The sequence below is a fragment of the Sarcophilus harrisii genome, chromosome 2 (genome assembly GCF_902635505.1).
Source record: "Sarcophilus harrisii chromosome 2, mSarHar1.11, whole genome shotgun sequence".
NCBI classification, from domain to species: Eukaryota; Metazoa; Chordata; class Mammalia; order Dasyuromorphia; family Dasyuridae; genus Sarcophilus; species Sarcophilus harrisii.
The window spans coordinates 113,569,880-113,597,346 of record NC_045427.1 but is presented as its reverse complement, the minus strand read 5'-3'; the positions used below and the strand labels follow the sequence as shown (position 1 = coordinate 113,597,346).

Genomic DNA, 27,467 nt, shown 5'->3' with positions numbered 1-27,467 from the left:
TTGACAAATACGTTTAAACTATTTATACTAGATCTAAAACTGTTATTTATTCCCATACAGATGTGAACCCCAACATTATATAATCCCCCTTCATATCATTTATGGTCAATGCAACAGACTTGTACTGAGAAGTCGTGCTTTTTATTGTCTAAGGCAGTGTCTAACTGTCTTAGGTAGTCACCCATGTCTGAAACAATGGATGAAAAAAAACAAGGGAAGAAAATATTGTTTCCAGAAAGGATCATGTTTTGGTACTTATGATATTGGTATGGTTAATTTGCAAATCAATTGAGTTATTATATTGTTCTTTGGAAGCAGTAGGATGCATCAGTCATCTTGGTGATATGAATATGAACTTGATATATTGTTTGAGAGTATTTTGTCTGTCAACCTGATATGGACAAAATTGTCATTGAGAGATAAATTCATGACTATAGGGTGAGGAGCCATATAGTCCAAAAAATGAAAACTATAATAGGATAAAGATCAAAAGGGGATTCTTTTTTTCTTTTTTTTTCTTTTTAATAGCCTTTTATTTACAGGTTATATGTATGGGTAACTTTACAGCATTAACAATTGCCAATCTTCTTGTTCCAATTTTTCACCTCTTACCCCCCACCTTCTCCCCCAGATGGCAGGATGACCAGTAGATGTTAAATATATTAAAATATAAATTAGATACACAATAAGTATACATGACCAAACCGTTATTTTGCTGTACAAAAAGAATCAGACTCTGAAATATTGTACAATTAGCCTGTGAAGGAAATCCAAAATGCAGGTGGGCATAAATATAGGGATTGGGAATTCAATGTAATGGGTTTTAGTCATCACCCAGAGTTTTTTCTCTGGGCGTAGCTGGTTCAGTTCATTACTGCTCCATTGGAACTGACTTGGTTGATCTCATTGCTGAGGATGGCCAGGTCCATCAGAACTGGTCATCCTATAATATTGTTGTTGAAGTATATAATGATCTCCTGGTCCTGCTCATTTCACTTAGCATCAGTTCGTGTAAGTCTCTCCAGGCCTTTCTGAAATCATCCTGTTGGTCATTTCTTACAGAACAGTAATATTCCATAATTTTCATATACCACAATTTATTCAGCCATTCTCCAACTGATGGACTTCCATTCATTTTCCAGGTTCTAGCCACTACAAAAAGGGCTGCCACAAACATTCGTGGACATACAGGTCCCTTTCCCTTCTTTATAATCTCTTTGGGATTTAATCCCAGTAATAACACTGCTGGATCAAAGGGTATGCACAGTTTGATAATTTTTTGAGCATAGTTCCAAACTACTCTCCAAAATGGTTGGATTCGTTCACAACTCCACCAACAATGCATCAATGTCCCAGTTTTCCTGCATCCCCTCCAACAATCATCATTATTTTTTCCTGTCATCTTAGCCAATCTGACAGGTGTGTAATGGTATCTTAGAGTTGTCTTAATTTGCATTTCTCTGATTAATAATGACTTGGAGCATCTTTTCATATGACTAGAAATAGTTTCAATTTCTTCATCTGAGAATTGTCTGTTCATATCCTTTGACCATTTTTCAATTGGAGAATGGCTTGATTTTTTATAAATTAGAGTTAATTCTCTATATATTTTGGAAATGAGGTCTTTATCAGAACCTTTGACTGTAAAAATATTTTCCCAGTTTATTGCTGATCAAAAGGGAATTCTAAGGAGTAACTATGAAATTAAAAAAAAATAAAAATAGGTAAACAGAAATGGTGGCAGTGGAAAGACTTGGGGGAAATGGTTCCTTGAAGAAAGAGACTCCCCAATTTCCTTATACCTAAGCCAGCAAAAATCTTAATTTGGTGCCAAACTGAAAGATGATCAGGAAACTACAGTGAAAAACTACAATAAAGAATTTCTTCTGTCTCAGAACTGGATAAAATGTCATCACAGGGGCAGGAAGAAAGGAAGATAGCAAGAAAGCCAGTGAGATTCTTAAGCCTACAAGGCTTTATAGCTTGAGGCAGCAAGAGTAAATTACCTCTCTCCTCTTTCTGTCCCCATAAAGCCCCAGGATAGTTGTAAACTCACAGTAGGGGAGCCCTTAGTTAGCCCAAGAAAAACTGTAGCAATCTTTGAAGGTATAGAAGAGACAAGGATACTCCTCAGGCTAACCTCAGAAGAGGAGTCAGTATAGGACCTCCCAGAGAGCTAGCTGGATTGACCAGTTTACTAGAAAACTCCCTGGTCAACGTCTGGTCTAGGTACAAAGCCCTATTCAGGAGGTAAAGTTAGAGAAGTAAATCAAACCAAAAGTAATATCAAAAATTCTAACAGATTATTATTAGTCAGAGCAGTAGCAAGGACCTGTGCAAGTAACAGTGTGTTCTTTGACTTCCCCCTTTTGCTGGCTTTCTACCTCCAATCTCTACCTCTCCAAACTGAAACCAAAATTGAAGAGGCCATCTCCTTTGACAAGAAATTCTTGGATGGTGACCGTGGCATCACCATTACCATCTCTTAACACTACAGTGTTCTCGATAAAGTAAGATGGACCATTACAACAGGAACAGCATGCAAGGGAACAAATTGCAGAGTAATAATGGATTGTGTAGTCTGAATTCCAAAGAAATGGGGGTATTTTCCTTCTGGAATTACCATCTTATCGTTTCCCATCTTAAAGGCTCTTAACATTGCCTTTAAGCATGCATATATATATATATATATATAATATATGCAGGCGTTGTGATATGTAGTGACATGGAATTTTGGGGATATTCTGCTAGTGTAATCTTGCCTTTGTTGATATAAATAGAACTGGTTCTCTTTGAAAATTAGCAATGGAAAAATCTCTTCATCCTGGGAAGTTTCAGTTAACCTTGGTATTCACACTTCATCATTACCCTCTGACCTCTGTTTGCAGGGTGGAAACAGGAACTCTGAAAGCTCCATTTAAGGACGGAAGTCCATCACAGACCACCTGGCTATATTATTTTGAAAGTTACCCAACTTCTCCACTGTGCTGTTGCTTCCTTTCTATCTAGCTGAATATAACTGTGTTGTGTATTCTGTAAAATAATAAACACACTACATACTCTAACCAGTTCTAATATATTTAGAGATTACTCCAAAACAATGAGAGAAAAATTCTGTAACAATTGAAACAGACTCGTAGGAAAAGTTGGATTTTTTCATAAAGACTACATGAATTTCCTTTAAAATGTAGAATGAGATTAAAACATGAAATTTAATCTTGAGGAAAGAATTGTAAGGAAAAATTTAAAAGCCCAGAAGAGAAAGTAGCAGACTTTATTCAAATTACCGTACCCCCAAATCAAGATAAACTATCAGAAATAAGTGATTCCATATGATGGCAAATACTATTAGCACAGTGACAAAACTTGGGAAAAAAATAGAATGAAATGTAAGATGATATAAAAAAAGAATGGCCTGAAAAAAGATTGAGAGAGAAATTAAAATTCATAATATTACATGAAAATCATGACTAATGAAAAAAGTAAAAGAAAATCTGGATATGCTATAAAATCATAAATGAAACCCAACCAGATATATTAGAAACAGGACAAAGTGAAAATAGAATTAATTATTTCCTAGGCCTCTACAGAGGAAAAATCCTAGCAATATCTATGTCATATCCGAAAGATCAGAACTCTCACATCAAAGAAAAAATATTGTAAGCATCCAGAAAGAATGGGTCTAGGTATAAAGGAATTAGCTTTTACTAACAAATGAAAGGTTTGGGAGTTTATTAATCTAAAAGGCAAAAGGCATTGTCCTTACAAAAAAGAAAAAACTTAGCAAAGTTGAATATATAATGTTACAAATGAAAAAATAGGCCTTTTGTGTAATAGGGTATTTGAATGTATTTTTTATTGAAAGAACAAAGCTATGTATGAAAAGTAAATTTATCTGAATAATTGGAAATAATATATTTTGACGGGGTAAGAGAAGCAAGTTTCCTTTAATATCCTTAAGATTGTTGAAAGAGTTAAATAAGAATACCAGAAGTCCATGAGAGCAGACTGATTTTGTTGTGAAAATTTTAAGAGGGGAAAGAAGGAAGCCCACTACCACAGAAAGGAGGAAGAAGAGGATAAGACTTGCAGTTTCTCAAATTGGAGTATGTAAGAAGAGTATACAAACATGAAAGGAAAGATGGGGTTAGAGGGCATTTGATGAAGGTCACTTTTACTTAAAATGGACAAAGGAAAGTTGAGTATACTCATGCAAATAGTTTGGTTTGACAACATATTCAGCAAGTTAACAAGTAGGTAGTTACTTAAGAGGGAGTACTTGCAAGGAAAACAAAGTTTCTGAACCTGAATGAAGGAATAAAAGGGGGGAAAAATGGGGGAAAAAAAAAAGGAACACAACAGTTAAAAAGAGACTGGGGTTTGGGGAGTGAGAATATCAGTTATAATCTCAATCCCGTCCAACAGATTGTCCTCACTTCCCCTCCCCAAGATACTCAGTCTCCTCCTATCTTTTATTTCCCTGCTGCCCAAAAAACACACCCAGGATCTCTCCCACTCTTTAAGATTGTCCATTAAATTCTATCTTCCCTGATAGCCTAAATCTCCTTTTTCCTTTCTTGGGCCAAACCCAAGTACAGTAGTTGTTTCTACTTCATTTCCTCTTATTTTGTTCTAAACCCTTTCTAAGCTGACTTCTATCTAGTATAAGTTCTTACTACTTATTCTTTGGATGATTGCTATAGACTCTTAATTGAGGTCCCTAAGTCACCTCTCAGCATTCCAACTCATCACTGATACAGACAGCAAAATGATTTTCTTAAAGTGTAGATCTAACCATGTTAACCAATACCTTTCTCCCTATGCCCTTTCCCCAGTGAATTGTAGTGACTCCTTATTGCTTCTGGAATCAATTATTAACTCTTCACAACTTGCCCCTAAGCTTTCTTTTCACTCTCATTAGATCTTCTGCTTCTGTACTCTGTGATCTATACAATTGGCTATTTTGCCATTACTGACATATGACAGCATTTCTCCACTCGGTGCCTTTGCATTGGCTATTTCTTTTCCTGTTATATACAGCCCTTACCTCTGTCTTTTGGAATCTTTGATTTACAGCATGGCTCAATTCACATGCTAGTTTCTACATATAAGACCTTTTCTCATTACCTTAATTAATAATGACTTCCCCTTCCCACCAAGATTACCTATTATTTTCTCCAAATATGTATGTATATGTGTGCATGTGCATTTACATATGCATGTGTAAGGTGCTTGAGAACAAGGAGAATGACATTTTTATCATTATCTATAGTGCTTAGCATGCATATAGTAGGACTTTAGCAAATGTTTGCTAATTGAAATGCTCAAATGGATCTGAGATGATGTGTTATTTACTATAGTAGTACATTTTGCTATTCAGCCATCCCTGTTCATCCTGTAACACTTTAATAAATGTTTAATAATCTTTCCATGAATTTGATACAGAAGGGTTTATATAATTTGAGGAGGGGAGGATTGGAGGGAGGTTTTCTCGCCTGATGCTCTTACATGTGATCAGCCTTTCTTTTTTGTCTATGCATTTCTTTGATGGCATCTTTACACTGTTTGTACTTTACAATTATGTATTTGTAATGTCTACTTACGTATATTATGTGTCTCCTTGGGTTTTTATTTTTTAATCGGCAAAAATCTGCCTTCTTTTTCTCTCGCCCAAATCCCTTCCCACATCCGATGCCCTGTACACATTGAGAATGAAAAAAACAAATACCTAGGTGGCTCAATGTGCTGGCCTAAAATCAAGAAGATTCATCTTCCCGAATTCAAATCTAGTCTTATGCACTTGCTAGCTAGTGTGACCTTGGGTAAGTCACTTAATCCTGTTTGCCTCAGTTTCTTCCTCTGTAAAATGAACTAGAGAACGAAAAGGCAAGCCCCTCCAAGAAACCAAATAGATCACAGACACATGACTGAAACAGTTGAATAACAAAATAACCAAAACAAATTTTCCCTTAGGCTGTGTCCAAACAAACAGGGATCATTTAACACTATGATTCTTTCACCTTTCTATCAAGAGATGGATAGCAAATTTAGTCACCAGTCCTCTGGAATCATGCATGGTCACTACTCTTATTGGAATTCCTAATTCTTTTTAAATTATTGTTAGGAAAAATTTTCTACTTGTTCTGTTCATTTCCCTCTGTGTCAGTTCTTCTCAGGTCTCTCTGAAACCAACCTCTTCCATCATATTTATGTACCATGCCACATTCAGCCATTGCCCAATTTATGGGCATCCCCTTAGACATTCAAAAAGAGCTGTTCTTATTTTTGTACATTATTATGTTACGAAAATTGTTTGGGTAATAGTCTCTTTTAATTTACCCTTCCTAAAATTTCCCCTTTTTCTCCTTCCATTTAACCTGCACCCAACTATGTATTCTTCCCTCCTTTGACTCTTTCAGATGAGAGTGAAATTTAAGTATCAATTGTTCCCTTCCTTACTCTAACCACCAGCCCTCTTTGTATACATAGCAGAGTTCTTCCTAATCTTCCTTTCTCTTCAAGCACTTTCTACTATCCCTTTCCCCCTTTACTGTAAAATCTCTTTTATGTAAGAAAACTTATCCCATTCTACCTTTCCCTTCCTCCTCCCACTGTGTCCCTCTTTCTGACCCCTTAATTGTTTTTTAAGATATCGCTCCATCAGAGTTGTCAGATCCATGTCTTCTGTCTGTATGTACTCCTTATAACTACTATAATGATGATAAATTCTTAGGAGTTAACAAGTATCGTTTTCCCATGTAGGAATGTAAAGTTTCACCTTTATTGAATCCCTTTTTGTGCTTTTATGTCTCTGTTTTTGGAAGTCAGATTTTTTCTTCAATTCTGATCTTTTCATCAGGAATGCTTGAAAGTCCTTGATTGCATTTTCTTCCTAAAGGATTATACTCAGTTTTATTGGGTTATAACCTTAGCTCCATTGTCTTCTAAAATATCATATTCCATGCCCTCAGATCCTGTAATGTAGAAGTTGCTAAATTTTGTGTTATTCAGGATTTCTGAACTGTTCTTCTAGTTGCTGGCAATGTTTTGTTCTTGATCTGGGAGCTCTGGAATTTTCCTTGAAGTTTTCATTTTGAGATTTCTTATAGGATTGATTGATAGATTCTTTTAATTTGTATGTTATCCTCTGGTTCTAGTATATTAGGGAAGTTTTGCTTGATAATTTTTTGAAATATGATTTAGCCTTTTTAAAAAATATCATGGCTATTTTAAGAAATTGAGTGAATCTTAAACTAACGCTCAATTTATTTTACAGGTCAGTTGTTTTCTTCTATTTTTTTTTCTCTTTAAAAATTTTCATGTATGCTTCTTGATATCTCATTAGCTTCTACTTGCCCAATTTTTCAGGAATTAATTTTTTGGGAGGGTTCTTTTTCCACATTCTTTTTCCACCTCTTTTTCCACATTCAGCTAATTCTGCTTTTTAAGGAATTCTTTTCTTAGATGAATTTCCTTATCTTTGTTTCTATTTGGCCAGTTCTGCTTTTTAAGTTTTTCTGGTCAGTGGATTTTTGTATCTCTTTTACCATTTGGCCTATTTTGTTTTTTAAGGTGTTATTTTTTTCAATTTTTTTGTGCCTCCTTTTCCAAACTCTTGATTTTTTAAAAAAATTATTTTTCTTATATCATTCTCATTTCTCAGTGACTCTGTTATAGGAACTTTAAAATCCTTTTTGAGCTCTTCCAGGAGATCTTTTTGGGTCTGAGACAAATGCACATTTTTCTTTGAGGCTGTAAATATAGCAGTTTTGATTTTTATGGCTTCTTTTGCTTTTGTGTTCTGATCTTCCTTGTCACCATGTAACTTTCTACAGTTTTGGGGAGTATTTTGGGGGAGTTATTTGCTTATCTTCCCACCCTATCTCTTTATTTTTAACTTTGTTAAAGAATTGGGCTTTGCTCCACACCTCTGGAGTGGAGGGTGCATTGTCCCAAGCTTCAGGTTTTTCTTGCTGTTGTTTATAGATCCAAACCTGAGGGTCTACAAGTTTTTAGTTCTTCCAAAGTGGGTATGATCTAAGGAGAGGTATGGTCACTCTGCTACTGGCTTGTGGGTTTTTGAGCGACCACAAGTACTCTTTTCTGGCCTGAAACTATGTCTAGTTTACAGGTTAGTTACCACATATAATAGAAAGTAAAAATAATAAAGACCTCAATTATTGGACTAAGGACTTTCTATTCATTAAAATCATCTGGGAAACTGGAAAATAATCTTGCTGAAAAATGGTTCAGCTCAAGTCTCATGTCAAGATTCCAAAAAACATATAACTTAGATATAAAAGGGAACATCATAAATCAGTTTTGAGAAGCAAGAAAGGAAATAACCTTTCAGAATTATGGATAGAGAAAGAATTCACAATTGAACAGATAAGATTACAAACAAAACCAATGCAATTAAAATTAAAAGGTAAAAAGTTAACTGGGAAAATTATTTGAAGCAAGCCTGTTTATTCAAAATTTTTAGTAGATGATTTAAGTACACTGTCTTTGAACCCGCCAGCAACCCCCACTTCCCTTTGGTGCTTTTTATCTCCCTTCCTGAGATGTCAGAGAGGGCGTGATCAACTCCTTTCCTGAGAAGTCAGGGGAGTCGTGATCAACCTCTTTTTCGGTGCTTTTACCTCCTTTCCTGAGAAGTCAGGAAGGGTGTGATCACCTCCCTTTGGGGACTCTGGCTTCCCTGAGGAGTCAGGGATGGCATGACCACCTGTGTTCCAAAATAAAAGAAAGCGGGAGATGTAATGGACTGAAGCTCGAGTTGATGCACTGCGGTCCCAAGCATGTGAGGCTAAATAGTAATTGGACCATACTCTATTAATATATATGCTTGGAGAAACAATGGCCCCCGCTCACTCTTTGTGCAAGTCTTGATGGAAATGACAATTTTGATGGGTGGAAGCAGAGGGGCGCAGAGAGAAGTGGAAAGAGACTGCTGGCTGGAGTCTTGTTGCAGCTGCCCACATTGCTAATCCCCTTTCATCTCAAAAAGAATAAAGATTGAAGATTTTCCCTTAACCTGAATTCCTGACTCCAGATGATTTTAAAATACACGGTCATCATATTAGATGTTTGAAAGAATTTTGGAGTATCAGCAGTCATTTCAAGAAAAGTTCCAAATCAATATAATTAATAAATGCAAACTTGCTTTCAGTTGAGAAAATGCAGGGGGACAGGCCACCATGGTGGTGTGAGATGAAGTGAAGAGTCTGAGGGCTTGTGCTACAGCCTCCAGCTACCACAAAGGTCGACAATGGAATGAATCTGTCTCTCCTTGGCTCCACGTGCTTGAGCTCCTGCCTCCAGTCCTCTTGTCTTCTCTGGCTCTGTCTCCAACTGAGTTTGTCCCAGCTTTATATACTCTGTTCTAACTACATGATCATAGGTGTGAATATTGTGGAACTATATTAAGTACTAAGTACATATACTGAACCAGAGACCTGTTAAGCACCATGCTAAATAACCATTGTCTTATCAATTCCACTGAGTTAGCACCTTGTAAGAATCCTTGTTTTAAGTACAGAGTTCTGGCCCATAACAAGCATGCCCTCATGAAATTGATGTGGTATGCTAATAACTTCTGAATAACCAAATTTTGATATAATTTTCCATAAGCCTTGATGACTGACAGTACCAAAGACCTTTGTCAGACCTATGAATGCTGTACACAGATCTCTGTCCTGTTGGAATTGTCAGGCAGTAAACATCATAGCGACTGTTCCTTGGCCACTACTGAAGCCACACTGTCTCTCAGGTAGATGACCCTTTTCAGGTGTGGGATCACACTATTAAAGATGACTCTAGCAAGAGTCTTGTCAGCAGTGAATAAGAGAGAGATCATCCCCCCCTCCCCCAGAGTGTTACAGGACAATATTCACTTTATCTTTATAAAAATGAACAATGGAGGCATCCTTGACCTCCTGGGGCATAACTTCTTTTTGCCATATAATCTAGAAAATTTCAGCTTTTGTATGAACAATGAGCCCCCATCCCCCTTCATCTTGTAAATCTTAGCTGGAACAGAATCAGCACCAGGTACTTTGCCACATGAAAGTAGCTTAATGGCATTTAAAATCTCTTCTTCATTTGGAACTTCAGCCAGGGAGGGATTGATTTCAATTTGAGGTAAACAATCAATTACTTCAGCTTTGATTGATAATGTCTTGAGGACATTATAGAAGAGTCCAGCTCATTTCTCTAGAATCACTAATCAGTGTGACTTCACCAACACTGAATAGTTGAGATAGGTCTTTGGCCTCTAAATAGCTTTCAGTTTATCGTAAAAATGCTTTGGATTGTTACGGTCAGCATAAAACTGAATTTCACCTGCTTTTTTACTGAGCCACGAATCCTGTATCTCTGTTTCAGTTATACTTTATTTTTGATGGAATTGAAGGCTGTCTTCTTAGAGATGGATGAATTACCCTGCTAGTACACCCTGTGGAGTTCTGTTTTTCATTTAGCAGCTTCTAAATTTGTCTATCATTTTCATTAAACCAGGCTTGAGATTTGTTAATGTTCTGACCCAGATGAGCAAATACAGTGCTATACACCAAATCTCTAAAGGCTGCTCATTCATTTTTTTCCCTGCTGCTGCCAACTATGTGTTGGCTCAATTTACCTTCCAAGTTGTCAACAAACTGCTTGCTATCAAAGAAGTGCTCTAATCTGTTGACATTAATTAACTGTACTAGGTTTTTTATTTTTATTTTTTGGCTTTGGGGTCAACACTTGTGTTGAATATTCATATATTATAGTGTTGAATATATATATATATATATATATATATATATGTGTGTGTATATATATATATATATATGTTCATATATGAATATTCACATTTGAATGTGAATATTCAGCTTGGAGAGGATGTCTGTGATCAGTCCAGCATTGGTGCACCACACATTGCCTTAGTTACTCTCACCATCCTGTCTATCTCTTCTTCATACTGGGCTGTTACCACTGTGTATGCTACAACTTCTTGGCATCACAGGTGAGCTTTAGGTGGATCAGGTGTACACCAAAGGTAAAACCTAGCCTTGTAAAGGGTTTAGCAGCCCTCACCCCAGAGGTACTTTCCTGAACATACTCTATATACCTTTCCACCTCACCCCTCCTTCACATTCTTGATATTACTTCATTTTCTATGGTTCCTTTAACAAGATGTTTCACTGCTTCTCCTTTTTAATTCTATTTTTGCTTTTGGGTTGTTTGAGATCCTGAGTGGTACCCCTGCAGTTTTTATTTCAGGTGAAGCATAATAGAGTCTGCTCTAGCTCCTCATTTTAACTCTGTGTTTGCTGTTTCAAATGTGTTTCTTGTAAACAACATATTGTTTGATTCTGATTTCTAATCTCTTTTGCTATCGACTATTATTTTGATGCATGAGAATATCTCATTCACATTCATAGTTATGAACTATGTATTTCTTTCCATTTATTTTCTTCTGTTTATCCCTCTCTCTCTTCATCCTATTCCTCATCTGAAATTATTTTTTTTTTGCTTCTGACCACTACCTTCTTTTATCTTCTCTTGTTTTTTACCACCATCCCCATTTAGTTTTCTCTCCTTCCTCTCCCTACTTGTTGTTCTCTTACCACTTAAGTGTGTATAAATAATTTCCCTTTTTGAACAAATTTGACAATTTGACAACAAATTGATTGAGGTTAAAACATTTCTCCTCTCCCCCAACATTCTCCCTCCCCCTTATTATTAAATCTCCTCCTTGCATGCATCTTTTATGTGAGCTAATTTTCCCTATTCTTTCTCTTCCTTCCTCACTCTTTCAAGGCATTCCTCTTTCTTGTAAAGTCCAGGCTAACTCTCTGGAGGGCCTCCGGATCAGTCAAAGTCCTTGGTCTTTAGGTGGAGAAGGGAAGGAGTCAGGCAAGCTGCGGTATTCTCCAGCTTCTCCTCCTTGTCCTGTAGCCAAGTGACCTTGACCTCTCTTTCTCAGCCCTCCAGTCCTTGCTAATGATTACCTCACTACCACAATTCAGCGAGCACCATTGGTGAGGAGAGCCATCACATTACCATATCACCTAAGTATATGCTTAAGTGCTCTTCTGTCTGATTTAAGTATGCCTTTTCAGAGTTTCAGCCCTCTACACTTTATCTTTCCTTTCTAATTTTCACTCTTTTGACTTTGGTTTTTTTTTTTCTGTTTTCTTTCTCATTGTTTTATGAAATCATTAGATTTTTCTTCCTCACTTCTAATTTTTAAGGAATTATTTTAACTTTAGGGAGATTTTATTCCAATTTATTTATTGGCCACTTTTGCTTTTAAAGGAGTTGTTTTCATCAGTCAATTTTTCAAAATCTTTTTTTTTTTTGCTCTTCTAAGAATCTTTTGGAGTTGTTTTCTATTCCCTCCTTCCCCTTCCCCCCTTTTTTCCCTGTGAGGCTTTTTTGTAGTTGTTTTGACTTCATCAATTTCTGAGTGTACCTTGGTCTTCCCATCATGGTAGCCTTCGATGGTCACATCCTTCCACCCACTTCATTTTTTCTGTTTGCTCATTTTTCCACCCTACTTCTTGATTTGGAACTGTATATTAATGTTAATCTCTGTTCTTGGTGTGGGGCATGGGAGAGGTGATGCCTAAAGCTTTTTTTTTTTTCCCCACTGCTATTTTCAGAACTAGTTCTGGGAGTCTGGAATTTGTTGATACTTCTAAGGTGATATGATCTGTAGAGAGGCACTCTCATCCTTACCTAGGAAGAGTCCTTTATTCTTGGGATTGTATTTAAAACTTCCTCTGGGACCCTCCTCTTTAGAGTTCTTTATTTGGGACTAAAAGTGATGCTGCCTTTCTGGACTTCCATATCTTATTGAGCAAAAGCACCTCTCTCTGTCTTTGAACTGTAGTAACTCATAAGTAGGTATAGGCATCAGAGTTACCAGTTAGTATCTGGGTCCAAGGCTAGCACAGAGGTACCCCACAATTTCTTTCTCATTAGTTGCCAGGTTCCTTTATTATCTCTGAATTGAGAGCTCCCAAAACTGCTGCTGCTCCTTTTACTAGTTGTGAAAGTACTTGGCAGACAGTTTTAGCACAGACTGCTGATTGATTTTATGACAACAAAATTTATTACTCCAATTAAAATTAATATGAACTATACCTGAATATGAAGTGATTTATTTATATGACACTATATGAAGATTTTCTCTTAAATTTAATTTGGGTTAGTTAAAAAGAACTTTGGAGACCTGAAATTGTTAACATAGTTTGGATATATTGTTACTGGTCAAAAAAAACTAAAGACCTAATGTTTATAATGGAGCAAAACCAATATAGTTGGTTTTTTTTTTTTTTTTTAATAAAAAGGTCAACAGCTTATTTAGTATCTGAAAGATCCATAAAAAGACATTAAAATGAATTGTCTATCATGAAAAGATGTGGCAAATAGTTCAATAACATGAACTATTCATGTTAATAAAATAAAAAAAAATGAAAATTCTGTAAGGTGTGCAAAGCATTTAATAATATTGGAGTGTTATTTATAAAATGAAAATTTATCAGTTTTCTCAAGATATGTTTTGAGATTTGCTTTAAACCTGGTTTTTACCCCAAATGTTCTTGCCAGGCATGGTCATTCTTTCTACACATTTTCTTAGCATCATAGAGTTAAAAGTTTAAGGAAAATTCAAAGAAATTGTTATTCTGAATCGTTTAAAAAATTCCATGTTTTATGTGTGTATCATGAATATTTTTACTATTTAATTTAAATCAGATATTCCTAACTTGGGATCTTTGAATTTTTTTCATAAATGTTTGGTAATTAATACAACATGAATTGGTTTCCTTTGTAATCCTAAATGTTTTGTGAATTTAAAAAACATATATTGAATAGGTTTGTTATCATCAGATTGCCACAAAATGGGTATGTAACACACACAAAAATTAAGAGACAAAGAACCCTTAATCTATATCTTTGCTTGAAAACTTTTCTAAATCTTTATTAACAAAGACTTGTTAATTAGACTTATTGTTCACTATTAGTGGTCTCAGTCATCTCCATCAACTTGAAGATAGTTATGAAATTTCATGAACTAAACTATAATTTGTCACATGTACACCAAAGTAGAGGACAAATAATGGACTCATTAATTGTTTTCTGAACCTAAAAAAAAAACCCAACTCTCCAAGAATTTAAAGAAATTTGATATGAACTGCATTTAAGAATTAAGTATTCAGGAACTGAATACATTTAAATTTCTTCCTTCAGCCCTATTCTGTTCCTTCATTTCTATAGTTGCTGCAAATTCTTCTCTTTAGAACTACCCTTTGATTAATTGAAAGCACTAGGAATGTCTCCACCTTCTTTTCCCTTATCTGGCTATATGGGTACCTGATATTCCTTTGTTAGATGTACACGAAATGTACTCTTTGTTGTTGATGCAATGCTCTCTTACAATAAGTAGTTCATTTTAATCCATTATATATCCCCCAAATATTCTTCATCTGTGGTTCTAAAGAATCTACTTTGAATAAAAAATTATGAGTTCTCCAACATGATTCATAAAGAAATGAGTATTTAAAAATGAATACGTATATAAACAGAAAAAAAAAGAAAAACGTTAAAAAACAATGAGCATAATACCTCAGACAGTGAAATTTTTATCATTTAGGCAGAAATATAGGACAAGTGATACAAGTATACTCTAAGGTATCTCTTAAGAACTGTAGAATCAATTGTATGATGTGGAAGACAGTGGCACAGGACTATCTAGCATGATGTACCCTCATCAGAGAAGGTGCTGTGCTCCATGAGCAAAGCAGAATTGAATTAGTGAAGGAAACATAAAATACACAAAATTAGAGAAGGTAACTCAAATGTTCATATGAACTGTTTGTGTTCAAACTGTATTCCAGAACATTCCAATCTTGTATGGTCTGATTAGTCACAGTTGTACTTGCTGTAACTCGATTTTAACATACTGATGTCATTGGTCCTTATAAAATAGCAAATTACATAGGCATCAGGAAGGGAGATTGGATAAGAAAAGACATTCTTGGAACTTGATTTAGTGTATAAGTTCACAGATGATGTTAACCCTAATCTTCTGCTCTAAGAGCCAGTGGCTCTTCATGAAAGTTCTCTTAGCTGACATAGGGAAGGGAAGGGAGAAACCTTAGATACCAGGTACTGTGCTTAGCACTTCTTACTCATTTGATCATAATTCAGTCCTGTCTTCTTTTTCTCCTTTGGCTATCCCCAGCGCAATTAGTTCTTGGTTCAGCTCTTTCTCACCCTGCCTACTCTGTCCTTTTTACTTCCAGACCCTCCGAATCTCCATCCTTCTTTTTATACAAATTTCATAGAACAGTACCAGGTCTCCTACACGTTGATTTTGATTGATTTTGTGACATGTACAGGTCTTGATTGAACTGTGTTCTATTTGCTTTAGTCTACAAGAGTTCTAACTCTTTGTCCAAGATAATTAATGGAGCAGTACCATTTACACTGATAATATAAATGCCTGGATTTTTACTTCATATAAAAGGAATTTAGTTTAGTATACCTGTCATATACAAAGCACTTAATAAATATTTTTTTTATGTCTGGTCTGATATGAAGTTTGTTCTCTTTTAAAATACCAGTTTCTAAATGCCAGTTTAATTTCCTTTCAGAAATGTGAAGCACTGTATCAGTGGAAATTAGCTCACTAAAAAGGGACACTATTTTAAGCTGAATTTAGCTTTTCTTTGAGCCATATAATTTGCTTGTTCTCTTTATCCAGACAGGAATGGTACGTTGTGATACAGCAGTTGGAACACCTGATTATATATCACCTGAAGTTCTGAAGTCACAAGGTGGTGATGGCTACTATGGACGAGAGTGTGATTGGTGGTCTGTGGGTGTTTTCCTTTTTGAGATGCTTGTTGGTGAGTAAACACGTTCTCCTGATCTTCTTCCTTTTTCTCCTCCTTCCACCCAACAAAATATTAATTTGAGAACTTGAATAGACAAAATTATGGGTGTGTAAGTCAAGTTAACAATAATTTATTAAGTTTTAGGCACTGTGTTAAGTTTGGATGAAAACACAGGGGAAATACCATTCCCTCCTCTCAGGTAGCTCACAGATTAATGAGATAGACAACAATGAAAAGAATTGTGTACAAACAAGCTATCTGAAGGATAAATGGGGGTGACCCCAAAAGGAAAGCACTAACATTAAGGAACATCAGGAAGGACTTCATGCAGAAAGTGAGATTGAGCTGAGAATTGGAGGGAAGTAAAAAAGCAAAGATGTAGAGGAAAGAATTATGGATGGGGGGGGGGAGGGGTGAAGAGGGTTAGGGTTATGTATGGAATAAGGCAATGGGATATTTTATTCAAGGAATAGCAAGGAGGCCAGTGTCACTGAATTATAGAATATGTTAGAAGGCAAAGTGGAGGGGTTAAAGTGTAAGGTGACCAGCCAATTATGAGAAATGTTACAAAGAAGGTAGCTTTGACAGGACATGGCAACTGATTGGCTATGGGGGATGAAAAAGAGGATTTGAGGATGGTTCCTAGGTTTTGAGTCTGGGAAGTGAGGAGGATGGTGTTGCCCTTGACAGTAAGGGGGAACTTTGGAACAGGAGTGGGTTTGGAGGAAAAGTTTTTGGATATGTTGAGTTTGAGATATTTGTGGGACATCTATTTCAAGATGTCTAATGGGTTATCACAGATGCAATAATAGTTTTCAAAGAAGAGATTAGGGATAGCTAAATAAATCTGGGCGTCATCTACATAGATAATTGAATTAATGGGAGTTGATGAGATACCAAGAGAGCTAGTATAGAAGAAAAAGTGGAGAGGTCCTAGGACAGAGTTCTGAGGGGCACCCGGTGCACAATCTGTACAAAGATTCATTTAAAAAAAAAAAGAGAGAGAGAGACAGACTAGAAGAAGCAGCCAGTTAGGAGAAACCAGGAGAGAACAAGGTCATGAAGACCCAGAGAGAACAAAGTATCAAAGAGGAGAGGATGATTAGTAGTGTCAAAGGACGCAGAAAGTTAAGGATGAGAATTGAGAAAAAGCAATTAGATTTGGCCATAAGGCAAGAAATTTAAGAAGATTGAGAGAAAGGAAGTTCAGACATTGTTGTGCTTATCTGTGATGACTTCATAGCAGTTGTATCTTCAAGTAAGGTAGGAGTGAGAAGGACTGTGGCATTTCCTGTAATTAAGAAATATGGAAGATAAAGCAAAATTTTAGGAGAATTTTAATTAATTGTTCATTGGATATATCCTGTGTTCTTGGCATGGTGGGAAATTATCTCAGGATTTATTTCCAGGGTTTAATTTGAACAGACTGGAGTATAAAAAGGATCTTAACAGGAAGATTTTTCATTTTTGCATAAAAGCTTTTTATGCTAAAGGTGGATTGACCAAAGAAATAGAACTATAACTGAAGTTGTTTCTGTTCTCAGGTTTCATCAAGGATATTGGTTGAAAACATTTTATTCCTCAAAAACTCATAGAATTTTAGGACTAGAAAGGATCTAATAATTACTTTACTCAAACCTATACATTTTAAAGATGAAACAGAGACTCAGCAAGTTTGAGATGCCCAAGATTACATAGTAGCAATGCTAGATTAGAGCTCAGGTCTCTTGATTTCCACTTTATGGTTGTTTTGATGTACCATGAGGTCTTTGATATTCATTTTAATAGGTAGTCAAAGCTACCAATGTCAAAGATGACATTTGATCAAGGGTAGTTTCAAAGTGATTGTTGAATGTTTTTTTAGGTATAGTTCTATTCAGGATTTATAAAGGGTCAGGGCATTAAATTAGGTTGAATTTTAAATAGCTAAAATAATGTAACACTTATATACATTTATACTTTTATACATACTTTGGGTTTCTAAAATTACTGGACACCAAATGTAATTAACATCTTCTCTGATGGTACTGATCTTAGCTAAATGTTTCTCATTCTATTCAGATTATTTGTGTAAGACATTTTAAAATTTTTTAGTCCAAGGACAACAGACTTTATTAGAAAAATGAATCTTTCTGGTATTAGGTACAACCTTTATGTAATAATTACATTTTAGTAAGAGAAAATTTTGAATTGGATGAATTAATATTTATCTTCTCATTACGACCAAATCAAGATTTGTGAACGACTTTATGAATATTTCTTTTTCTTTCTCTGACTTGGAATCTCTCTTATTCGTCATTTCCCCCTACTTCTTTCCCCTTTCTCACATACACACACTCATTCACATAGTAGATAACAAGGTATCCTGAGGGAGAACCAGGAGGAAGCATGTGCCAAATTGGTCAGATTTCTACCCCATCTTAATCATCATCTCTTCTCAGACACCAGTGAAGATAGCTTAGGACCCTGAGTCTAAGCATATTGGGAATAGCCATGCTTCTGGCTTTGTGCCTTCAGTCAACATCCTGGGAAGCAATTCCTGTGGATTTACCCATCTGAGAACCCAACAAAGTTCTTACCATCAAAATCCTTGGCACTGTCAAATGATTCACCATCGGAAACTGTGATAAGATCTTTATCAATGGAAATGACATTAAAGAAGCAGCATTACTATCTGCTTTACTAGTATACTCTAAGTACCATGGGGACCTTTCCATATTAATTGCAGCCAAAATTGCGATGTTTTGTCTTCTCCAATGTGTTGTCTCCCCTAATACAATGTGACTTCCCTAGACAGCTTCTACTCTTGTCTTACATTTTCTATTTGTATTTTCAGTACTTAGCACAGTGCTTTTCATATATTAAGCTCACAATAAATGCTTTATTCATTAATTTCCTTAAACACAATTAAATCAGGTGGCTTTATTAGTTCTCATAATGAAAATATGATAGAACTAATACTTGAATAATACCTAACTTGGAAAACTTAGTAGAGGAGTGTATACTTTTTTTTTTTGCTTATGTTTTTTGTTTTGTTTTTATTTTTTTGGACAAAGATTGTTTCTAGAGAAGATAAGGCTAAAAAAAATTTCATTAGTAGAATAATTGTTAAAACCATTCTCAAGGGTTTGGAATTAATAGGTAACAGAAGTAGTAGGGCTTTGTTCTTGTGATTTGAAATGCCTTCTTCAGATGCAGGTTATTTTCTGATATCTTAATCTCCTGCCCTAAGTATGCAAAATAGATCATTTTACCTTTCTTCTTTGTACGTCAGAGTGTGACCCAGTCAGAGAATGGCCTACTTCGTTTGAGGGCTTTGTTTTTTATTCTTTGTTCTTGTTCTCTTTGTTAGTACTCTCTTTTCTCATCTAACTGGTTCTCCCTCTTCCCTCTGATTATACATTAGAATGAATCCAATACCCGTATTATATGAGTATTATCACTATAGCCATATTCTTCTTCTAGAAATTAAAAAGTATTTCTTGAAAGTAGGAACTTATTTGGAGAAAGCAGCTATCTTTCTTTTACATTGTTAAAAATATAACATTCTTTTTCAGAACTTCCCCATAATTTTACTTTCTCTGAGATCAGTTGGTTTCTCACTATTCCTTAGATATAAGTTGCTACTTTGGATTCTATAAGGAGAATTCACAAGAGGTTATATTATGATTATATATTATATTTCTGGACCTACTGTATGAATGATACTTTGGTCTCTAAAAATTACCTAGATCCTTTCTGGGGTTCTGGAAAGTGAAAGAGGAATATGGGGGGGTCACTGTTTAATGTGAGTACTTGGTTCAATTCAGGACTAGCAGAATTGCTTCCAAGAATATTCAGGGAATAAGAGACTCATTGTTAAGGCCATAGAAGGCTGTTAGGCTTAAAGGTGAATCCTTTTAAAATTAGCTCTAATATCATATCCTTAAAATTCAGGAAAGGAACATTAGAATAAGGACATAGAAGTTTAAGCAAAAAAGAATCAATTCTTTTCATTAGCTCATTTTTTATTTTGGTTCTGTTAACACCCTTGACATTTTAAAAACTTAAGAGTTAATATTGAATAGAGTTTAATTTGATCTGTTCTAATAATTAATATTCTGACTTATCTGGCATTGTATCTTTTAAATCATTACCTACATCCATATGAGAAATAAATGAATACGAATTTTGCAACTAACATTTGTTTGTTTCAATATGTTTCTAATCAATTTACTTTTCATTGTTTTCTTTGAATTTTAGGGGACACTCCATTTTATGCAGATTCACTTGTGGGAACATATAGTAAAATCATGGATCATAAAAATTCACTAAATTTTCCAGAAGATGCAGAAATATCCAAGCATGCAAAGAATCTCATATGTGCTTTCTTGACTGATAGGTAGGTATACCTTTAATTTCTTCACCAATAAATTCTTTGAAATTTGTTATAAATGAACATATAGTTAATTCCCAGTTATTAACATGTAAAATAATGTAGAATACCTAATCACAATATATTAGAGCTGGGAGAGACTACAGAGGTCATCTAGTGCATCTCCCTCATTTTATAAAAAAGGAAACTGATATCCATAAAGAAGAAATTAATTTCCTTATGTCATAGGGTTGAAATCTAGGTGTTCAGTGCTTTTAAAAGTTTGTGTATATTTCATTATTAAAAGACATTATGATATACCAGATAGAGAGCCTACCTTACAGTGAAGACAGTGACCTGAGTTGAGATCTGCTCTATGACTTATACTCACTGTAGAATTTGTCTGTGGTAGGTTGCTGAACCTTTCAACATCTTGTCATTTGATACCAGACAGTGCTTTTTGAATTGCAGGGTATAGAGCAGTTGTTGACCTACAGTAATAGGAAGAATTTCCTTTTTAAAAAATAAGTCTATTCAGAGTAAATACAAAATGAGTAAATTAAATCCAGTACAAAATAATACAAAGTAATTACATTACAAAATAGTTTAAGAAATGGGACACACCAGCACTTAGGAAGATTGTTCTTCAGTATTCCCTCATCTGTAAAATAGAAATGATAATAGCCCTATCACTTACCAAATTATAAGGATCAAATAAGATGATGGGCACAAAGTGTAGCCTTTTTGTTTTGCAAAAAGGAATTTTGTACAAATATTTGTTGCTGTTATATGGTGTGACTTTGAGGGTAATCCAACATTTAAAAGTCTTGGGTTAGCCAACATATTGGATTAGCCCTTTCCAACTGCTTTGACTGTTATTGAGTCATGTCTTAATGGGTCTACCAGAATAAAATGTCTTTTAAAATGAACCTGAACAAACACATTAAAGTCGGCCTTCTGAAAAACAAAATCATAGAATGCTTTCTGAAGACAGCTGTTTTTCTTGAATGATCAATACTTTTGCCTCCTTTAATACGATTACTATTATACCTTCTTAATTGAAGAGAGCTATTTGTATGGCAGAATGTCTCAAACTTCAAAACCATTTGTTTGTCATTATAATGCTTTTTAATTTACATTTGAATCTGAGACTTCATGAGCTGCAAGTTCTTAAACCTTTGAAGCTAAGTAATTGTTCCATGCTCTAAAGACTTGTGATGAAATAAAAATACTATTTGCTCAATTCATTCTTAGTCCTCATCTTTTAATAACAAATGCATAGCATATCCATTTAGATGAATGCCTTAAAACATCAAGGTAGAATACTACCTGAAGAGAGTACTAAAATGACAACTTTTGTTCCATGACTTTCAACTTTCTCAGGCTTCAGGCTCTTCCTCTATAAAATGAAAAGCTTTTTTGATTTGAAAAAGATTTTGTGATTCCCTGACCATATGGGATCCTGCTTGACTCAAATTGAATGTAAATAGCTGTTAATTCTGCTTTGGGCAGAAACCCTGAGAGTCTTCCCCTCCCACATTGATTCATGCATTTATTTATTTAGATTTTTTTTTTTTTTTGACTAAGTGAAAGAGGAGATTCTTTGTCTCAATTGCTCCTTTGCCTTAATCACTGAATGGGTGTGGCCTTAGTCCAACTCAGAACTGTTGAAGACCTTAGCTTAAAAAAGCTGTTTCCCATTTCATCTAGGGCCATCTCCAGTTGTCTTGATCTATATCTTGTCACTGGACCCAAATGGCTGGCTCTGGAAGGGAAAAAGAGGCACGTGGCCTTGCACAGCCCTCCTTCACTTAAATCCAGTTCATTTGCTGTGACATCACCTACCTGATGCCATGGTCCTCTTGAAGGATGAAGGACTAACTATAACACTTTTGTTCCATCTTCATTCTCTGTCATGTCCCCTGGCATCGTGAAGTTTTTAGATTTAAAAGGACTTTGCTAATAACTGATTTTTAGCCCAAATCATAAGTAATTTGAAGATAAATTATAATAGAGCTAAATGAGCGGAGGAAGGGGGAATTTTAAATTGTTAAATTTAAATTGTTAATTGTTGCTAATTGTTTAACAATTCTAGTGAAAGTTTTGTGAGAAAGAGTTAATATAATGCAGAAGAATAAACACCGCATTTGGAGTCTGAAGATCTTGTAATCTTGCAATTACTTATACTTTTCTCATTTGTAAGATAAAACATTGGAGAAATTGACTTCTGGGGGCAGCTAAGTGGTGCAATGAATTGAGCAGTGAATTGAGGACTGGAGTTCAAATATGACCTCAGACACTTAACACTTTCTAGCTGTGTGACCCTGGGCAAGTCTCTTAACCCCAATTGCCTGGGAGGGGGAAATACTTTCTCTTTTAGGGGGAAAGAGCATTTTTACTGATACCTTTTGTTCTTGCACTAATTATTTCTGATTATATCTTCTCTCACTTGCCTAATAAGCTTTCCCTTATAACAGAGAAAAATATTTAAGTAAAAACAAATCTTAGTGCCTGTGTCTGTATTTAATATATTGTACCTCCACCTATCTATGTAATGAAAAAGTTGAAGTGTTGCCTTTAAAAAAAAATAAATCTAATGGGAGTGTGATCTGTTGAAGAAAACAGGATTGTAAAAGCATGTTGAGTGAGGCTTCTGTCAAGGAAAAGAATTCACTCATGAAAGGGCTGCTTCAGTAGTTTTCTTCCTACTTCTGTAGTTGAAGGAATGATTAGTGGGTAGAGAACAGATATTTAAGTAGAGTTTAATACCATAAATGTGGCCAGGAATATTTCCTCCCAAATATGTGCAACTTTCCCTATTTATATTAAGCATAATTTTGAGAATTTATTTTAAAACAACTACATGACTACAATTGAGACACTTCGGAAGAATGAAATTGTTTGCTCAAGTGCTGTAGTTTTTACATATAAATAGAAGAGTAATAGTCATATATAAAATTTTACATTTTTTAATTACTTCAGATATCTTGGCAAAAATACTGAGAGGGTTCTTTTTTTTTTTTTTTTTTTTAAGTTGAAGGGGTGGTGGATTTTTAAAAATATATCAGAAAAATTTTGAATGACTCTTGTGTGTCCTAAGCCAAATTTCCCTTCATGTACGTCTCACAGTTTGTCATGTGGTTTGGCAGCCTTTGCATTTATGGTTTATTTATTTAATTTAAAAACTGTACTGTGTGCTCTCTTTCCACACCAAATTGAGAAGGAAAAATGTTCCTCTCACGTGGCACATTTACCCTTACAGCCATTTTGGTACATCCTTTAAATGCTGACAAAAGTAAAACTTGTTCCTAATTCTTTTCTGATTCTCTTTTGGATTTAATAATTAAAGAGATAATCAGATTATTGCTGAAAGGAGTCTGTCTTTATTTGAATACTTCCAGAGACTTCCCCCCTTTTCATAATGTAACTTTGAATCAATTGGTATGTTTAGGGAGGTGCGACTTGGGAGAAATGGGGTAGAAGAAATCAAACAGCACTCTTTCTTTAAAAGTGATCAGTGGAATTGGGATAACATAAGAGAAAGTAAGTATTTTAATTAAAATATGTCATGCCATCATTTGAAAATTGATAAGCTGATAATCTATTTTGGATTAATAAGAGTATTCATTTCTCAATTAAGAGATGTCTGTGTATACTTTTTCTGTATAGCATTTTCCATAACTAAATGTAATATTTTTTTAAACTGTTTTAATGATGTTATTGGAATTTTAGTTTTATGACATCAAAAGGTTTAAAATGTGTTAAGGAATCATGCAATTTTTATTATTGGATAGGGAAAATTAAAATGTAATTAAACAAGTTATTCAAATACTTTTATTGAAAAGAGCCTCATAGCTAAGTACAATGAATTTATTTTAACTTAATTCATATTTTGTATAATTTTTTTACATAAAGAAAATTGTTATGTAGAAATAGAAAATTTATTTTTCTACTTAAGATTTAAAAAAAATTCTGGCAGTTGTAGAAATATTGTATATTAACTATTTGCTTCAGAAAAGAGATGTTTTTATGTGATGTGTTTTAGTGTTTGTGCAAAATAAATGTATAACTTTTACAGCAGATTTTTACCCTAAATAAAGTGCTTCTTTAATGCTATTATCCTAAAGTGATAAATATATGATAAAGAAAATGTTAATTTAGCAATTTAAGATTACAGTTGGAGTATTTGTTAAAATTAGATAATTCCCTTTTTTTTAGTCTCAGGTAAAAATCATTTTACTTACTGGATATCTCTCTTGGTTCCTCATTTTTAAAACGGATTTAATATTTTTCTTTTAAATGTAAATTCGTAATAAAAATATACAATTAAAATATATTTTATGTATTCATAAAAAATGCTTCCTTTCACATTTTGACAAGGAATAAAATCAGTATTTTGTTTTTTTCCTTAAAGCTGCAGCTCCAGTAGTACCTGAACTCAGCAGTGACATAGATAGCAGCAATTTTGATGACATTGAAGATGATAAAGGAGATGTGGAAACCTTTCCAATTCCTAAAGCCTTTGTGGGAAATCAACTGCCTTTTATAGGTTTTACCTATTATAGCGAAAATTTGTATGTGATTCATTGAAAATAGTGTTTTCTTTAACTTACTAAAATTTTAAATATGCAACAGATTTTAGTTAGTATTGTTTGGATTTAGAATGTGAAACGATTAATTTTTTAATATTGAAATGTGCTTTGTTAATAATTTTAAGCCTAGAAATGTCTAACATGATATGTAATCTAAAGTTTTATGATCCTATTCTACACAGCTTAAACAAAATAGTTTTGTTCACTTGGTTTTATTTGCTTTATGAATCATTCATTTAACAAATGTATAGAAAGTGTGAGACTTTACTGGCTATTTTGGAGCATATAAAGACAAATGGTAGACCCTAGCCTTTTGGAGCTTCAGGTTGAGTAGCTGAAATAAGATAAGCATACAAGTAATCATAAGAAAATGTTTTTAGTGCAGTGCAGGGTTAGAGATTAGGTTAGATCCAGAGTAGGGGCATTCTTCAATGGAGAAATTGGTATTTGAACTAGGCCTTGAAGAATGAATAGAACTTGGGGGAAATGGCATCCTAGGTCAAAGCAATACTTTGAAGAGAAATGTAAAGACTTTAGAACATCTGCACAAATTCAGGTAAAGTGCAGAGTGAGAGAATGGGAAGCTTTGAAGAGCTAAGGTTAAAAAAAGCATTTTGATAACTAGCTCATGAAAGACTTTGAATATTAAGTTAGGGTGGCTGAACTGTAATTTGGCAGGTAGTGTGGGAAACAAAAATGAAACTGTCTAATCTCAAATCATACATTCTAATGGGGAAGCACCTTTTACATCTAACTATGTGCAGAATATTTATAGAAAATAAATAAAAGGAAATATTGGAAAAATTGCACTATTAACTAAGGGTTGAATAAAGGCTTTATGAAGAAGGTGGCACTTGAACTATGTCTAGAAGAAAACTAAAGTGTTTAAAAAGCAAAGATGAGGAGGAAATGTACTCAAGGCCCAGGTTGAAGCCAGTGCAAAGTATGGAAGGGGGAAATGGAAGATGGTTCTTCAGATATTCAGAGAAGCTGGTGGTCAAGAATGGCTGGGTCACAAAGTAAGGAAAAAGAAATAAAGAAGATTGGAAAGACAAAAAAGGTGCAGTTTGTGAAGAACTTTAAATGCTAAATAGAGGAGCTTATATTTGATCCTAGAGTTTGTTGAAAAGAGGGGCAAAATGTTGAGACATACTTGAGGAAATTAATTTTAGTATCTCCATGATAAATTAGAATGATGAGAGGCTTGAGTCAGGGAATTGCGGAAGGTCAAACTGTCTTTGATATGGTGAACTAAAGTGTTGGATCTCTTGGTAGAGAAGAGGGGATATATAAGCTAGCAATATTGCCGAGATAAAAATGACCCAAGATTTGGCAGGTCATTGGATATGTGAAGTGAGTGTCAATGAGTATTTGAGAACAACAAGATTGTGATTTTGGATGTAATAGGGAAATTTGGAAGAACAGTGGGTTTTAGGAGAAGGTATAGAATTATGTTTTGTGCCTGTTGAATTTAAAATGCCCCTGGGAACATCCAATTTGAAATATCTGATAGACAACTAGTGAATATCAGAAAGGAAACTGAAAATAATAGATTTGGAAGTCAACACAGAAATGATCATTGAACCTGTGGGAAATAATGAGATCATCAAGTGAGAGAATGTAAAGTGAAAAAGTGTTTACTATATGATATGGATAGTAACAAAAGAAACTAAGAATGAGCAGAGATACATGGGAGAGGAAAGGACCAGGAGTAAGTAGTGTCTCAAAAACTCAAATTGAAGAAAGTATCAGAGAAGAAAGAACAGTTATCAACAGTATTAAATGTAGCAGAGAGATCAAGGAGGATAAAGATTGATAAAATGCTATTAGGTGTGCTAATTAAGAAATTGACAACATCCTGGTATTTAAATTATGGGGAACTTAACTTGATTTTTTAAAAAAAACTTTCAGGTTATTAGGTGATGCTCCTTCTTCCAGTACAGAAAATGATTCAGTACAATCAAGGAAAAATGAGGTCAGTATATTTGAAAGTGTTAACTCTATAAATTACATTTTACTAGTATCTGCATGAAAAGAAACTCCCTTATGTAGCCTGTAACATTTACTTCTGAATGGCTGAATGGTTGTGCTAGGGGCAGATGCAATTGTCATTGCTTCTATTCCCTCTCCTACCCCTACAGCATTGACATAAATTTTTATTGAGCTGTCCAGTTGCAAAAGCACTTCAAAATAGTTGTATATTTATGATAATTACTTTTTTTTAAAAAATTAAGGCTTTTTATTTTCAAAACATATGCATAGTTTTCAACATTCATTTTTGCAAAATCTTATGTTCCAATTTTTTTTTCTTCTTCCTTTCCCCTCACTCCCTTACGGCAATTGCACATATTTAACATATATTGGATTACTTCCTTAGATGGCAAGTAACAATATATATTAAACTTGCAATTCTTCTATACATATTTCCACAATTATATGATGATTACTTTTGAGAAAATAATTTATTTACAATTCGTCATATCCTGTAGATAGTGAATCCATGGAAAATTGTATTAGCTTTTTCTAGTACCTTTAAGGTTTGAAAGATGCTTTATGTAGATTATTTTATTTGTCTTCACAATAATATTATGAGATCAGTGCTAAGCTCAAAGAAGTGACTTACTCAGG

The 27,467-nt window shown here is 34.5% G+C and overlaps 1 protein-coding gene across 2 annotated transcripts in view; it reads left to right on the top strand.

Annotated features, from left to right (window-relative positions):
- The window catches only part of ROCK2 (Rho associated coiled-coil containing protein kinase 2), a 125,304-nt gene that overhangs the window by 63,577 nt on the left and 34,260 nt on the right, over window positions 1–27,467 (top strand). For both annotated transcript variants that reach the window (XM_012540157.3, XM_012540158.3), the window contains exons 6-10: window positions 15,761–15,905; window positions 20,136–20,274; window positions 23,699–23,790; window positions 24,662–24,821; window positions 26,751–26,814. In XM_012540157.3, coding sequence (XP_012395611.1) covers window positions 15,761–15,905; window positions 20,136–20,274; window positions 23,699–23,790; window positions 24,662–24,821; window positions 26,751–26,814 — 600 coding nt within the window. The remainder of the gene's footprint in view (window positions 1–15,760; window positions 15,906–20,135; window positions 20,275–23,698; window positions 23,791–24,661; window positions 24,822–26,750; window positions 26,815–27,467) is intronic.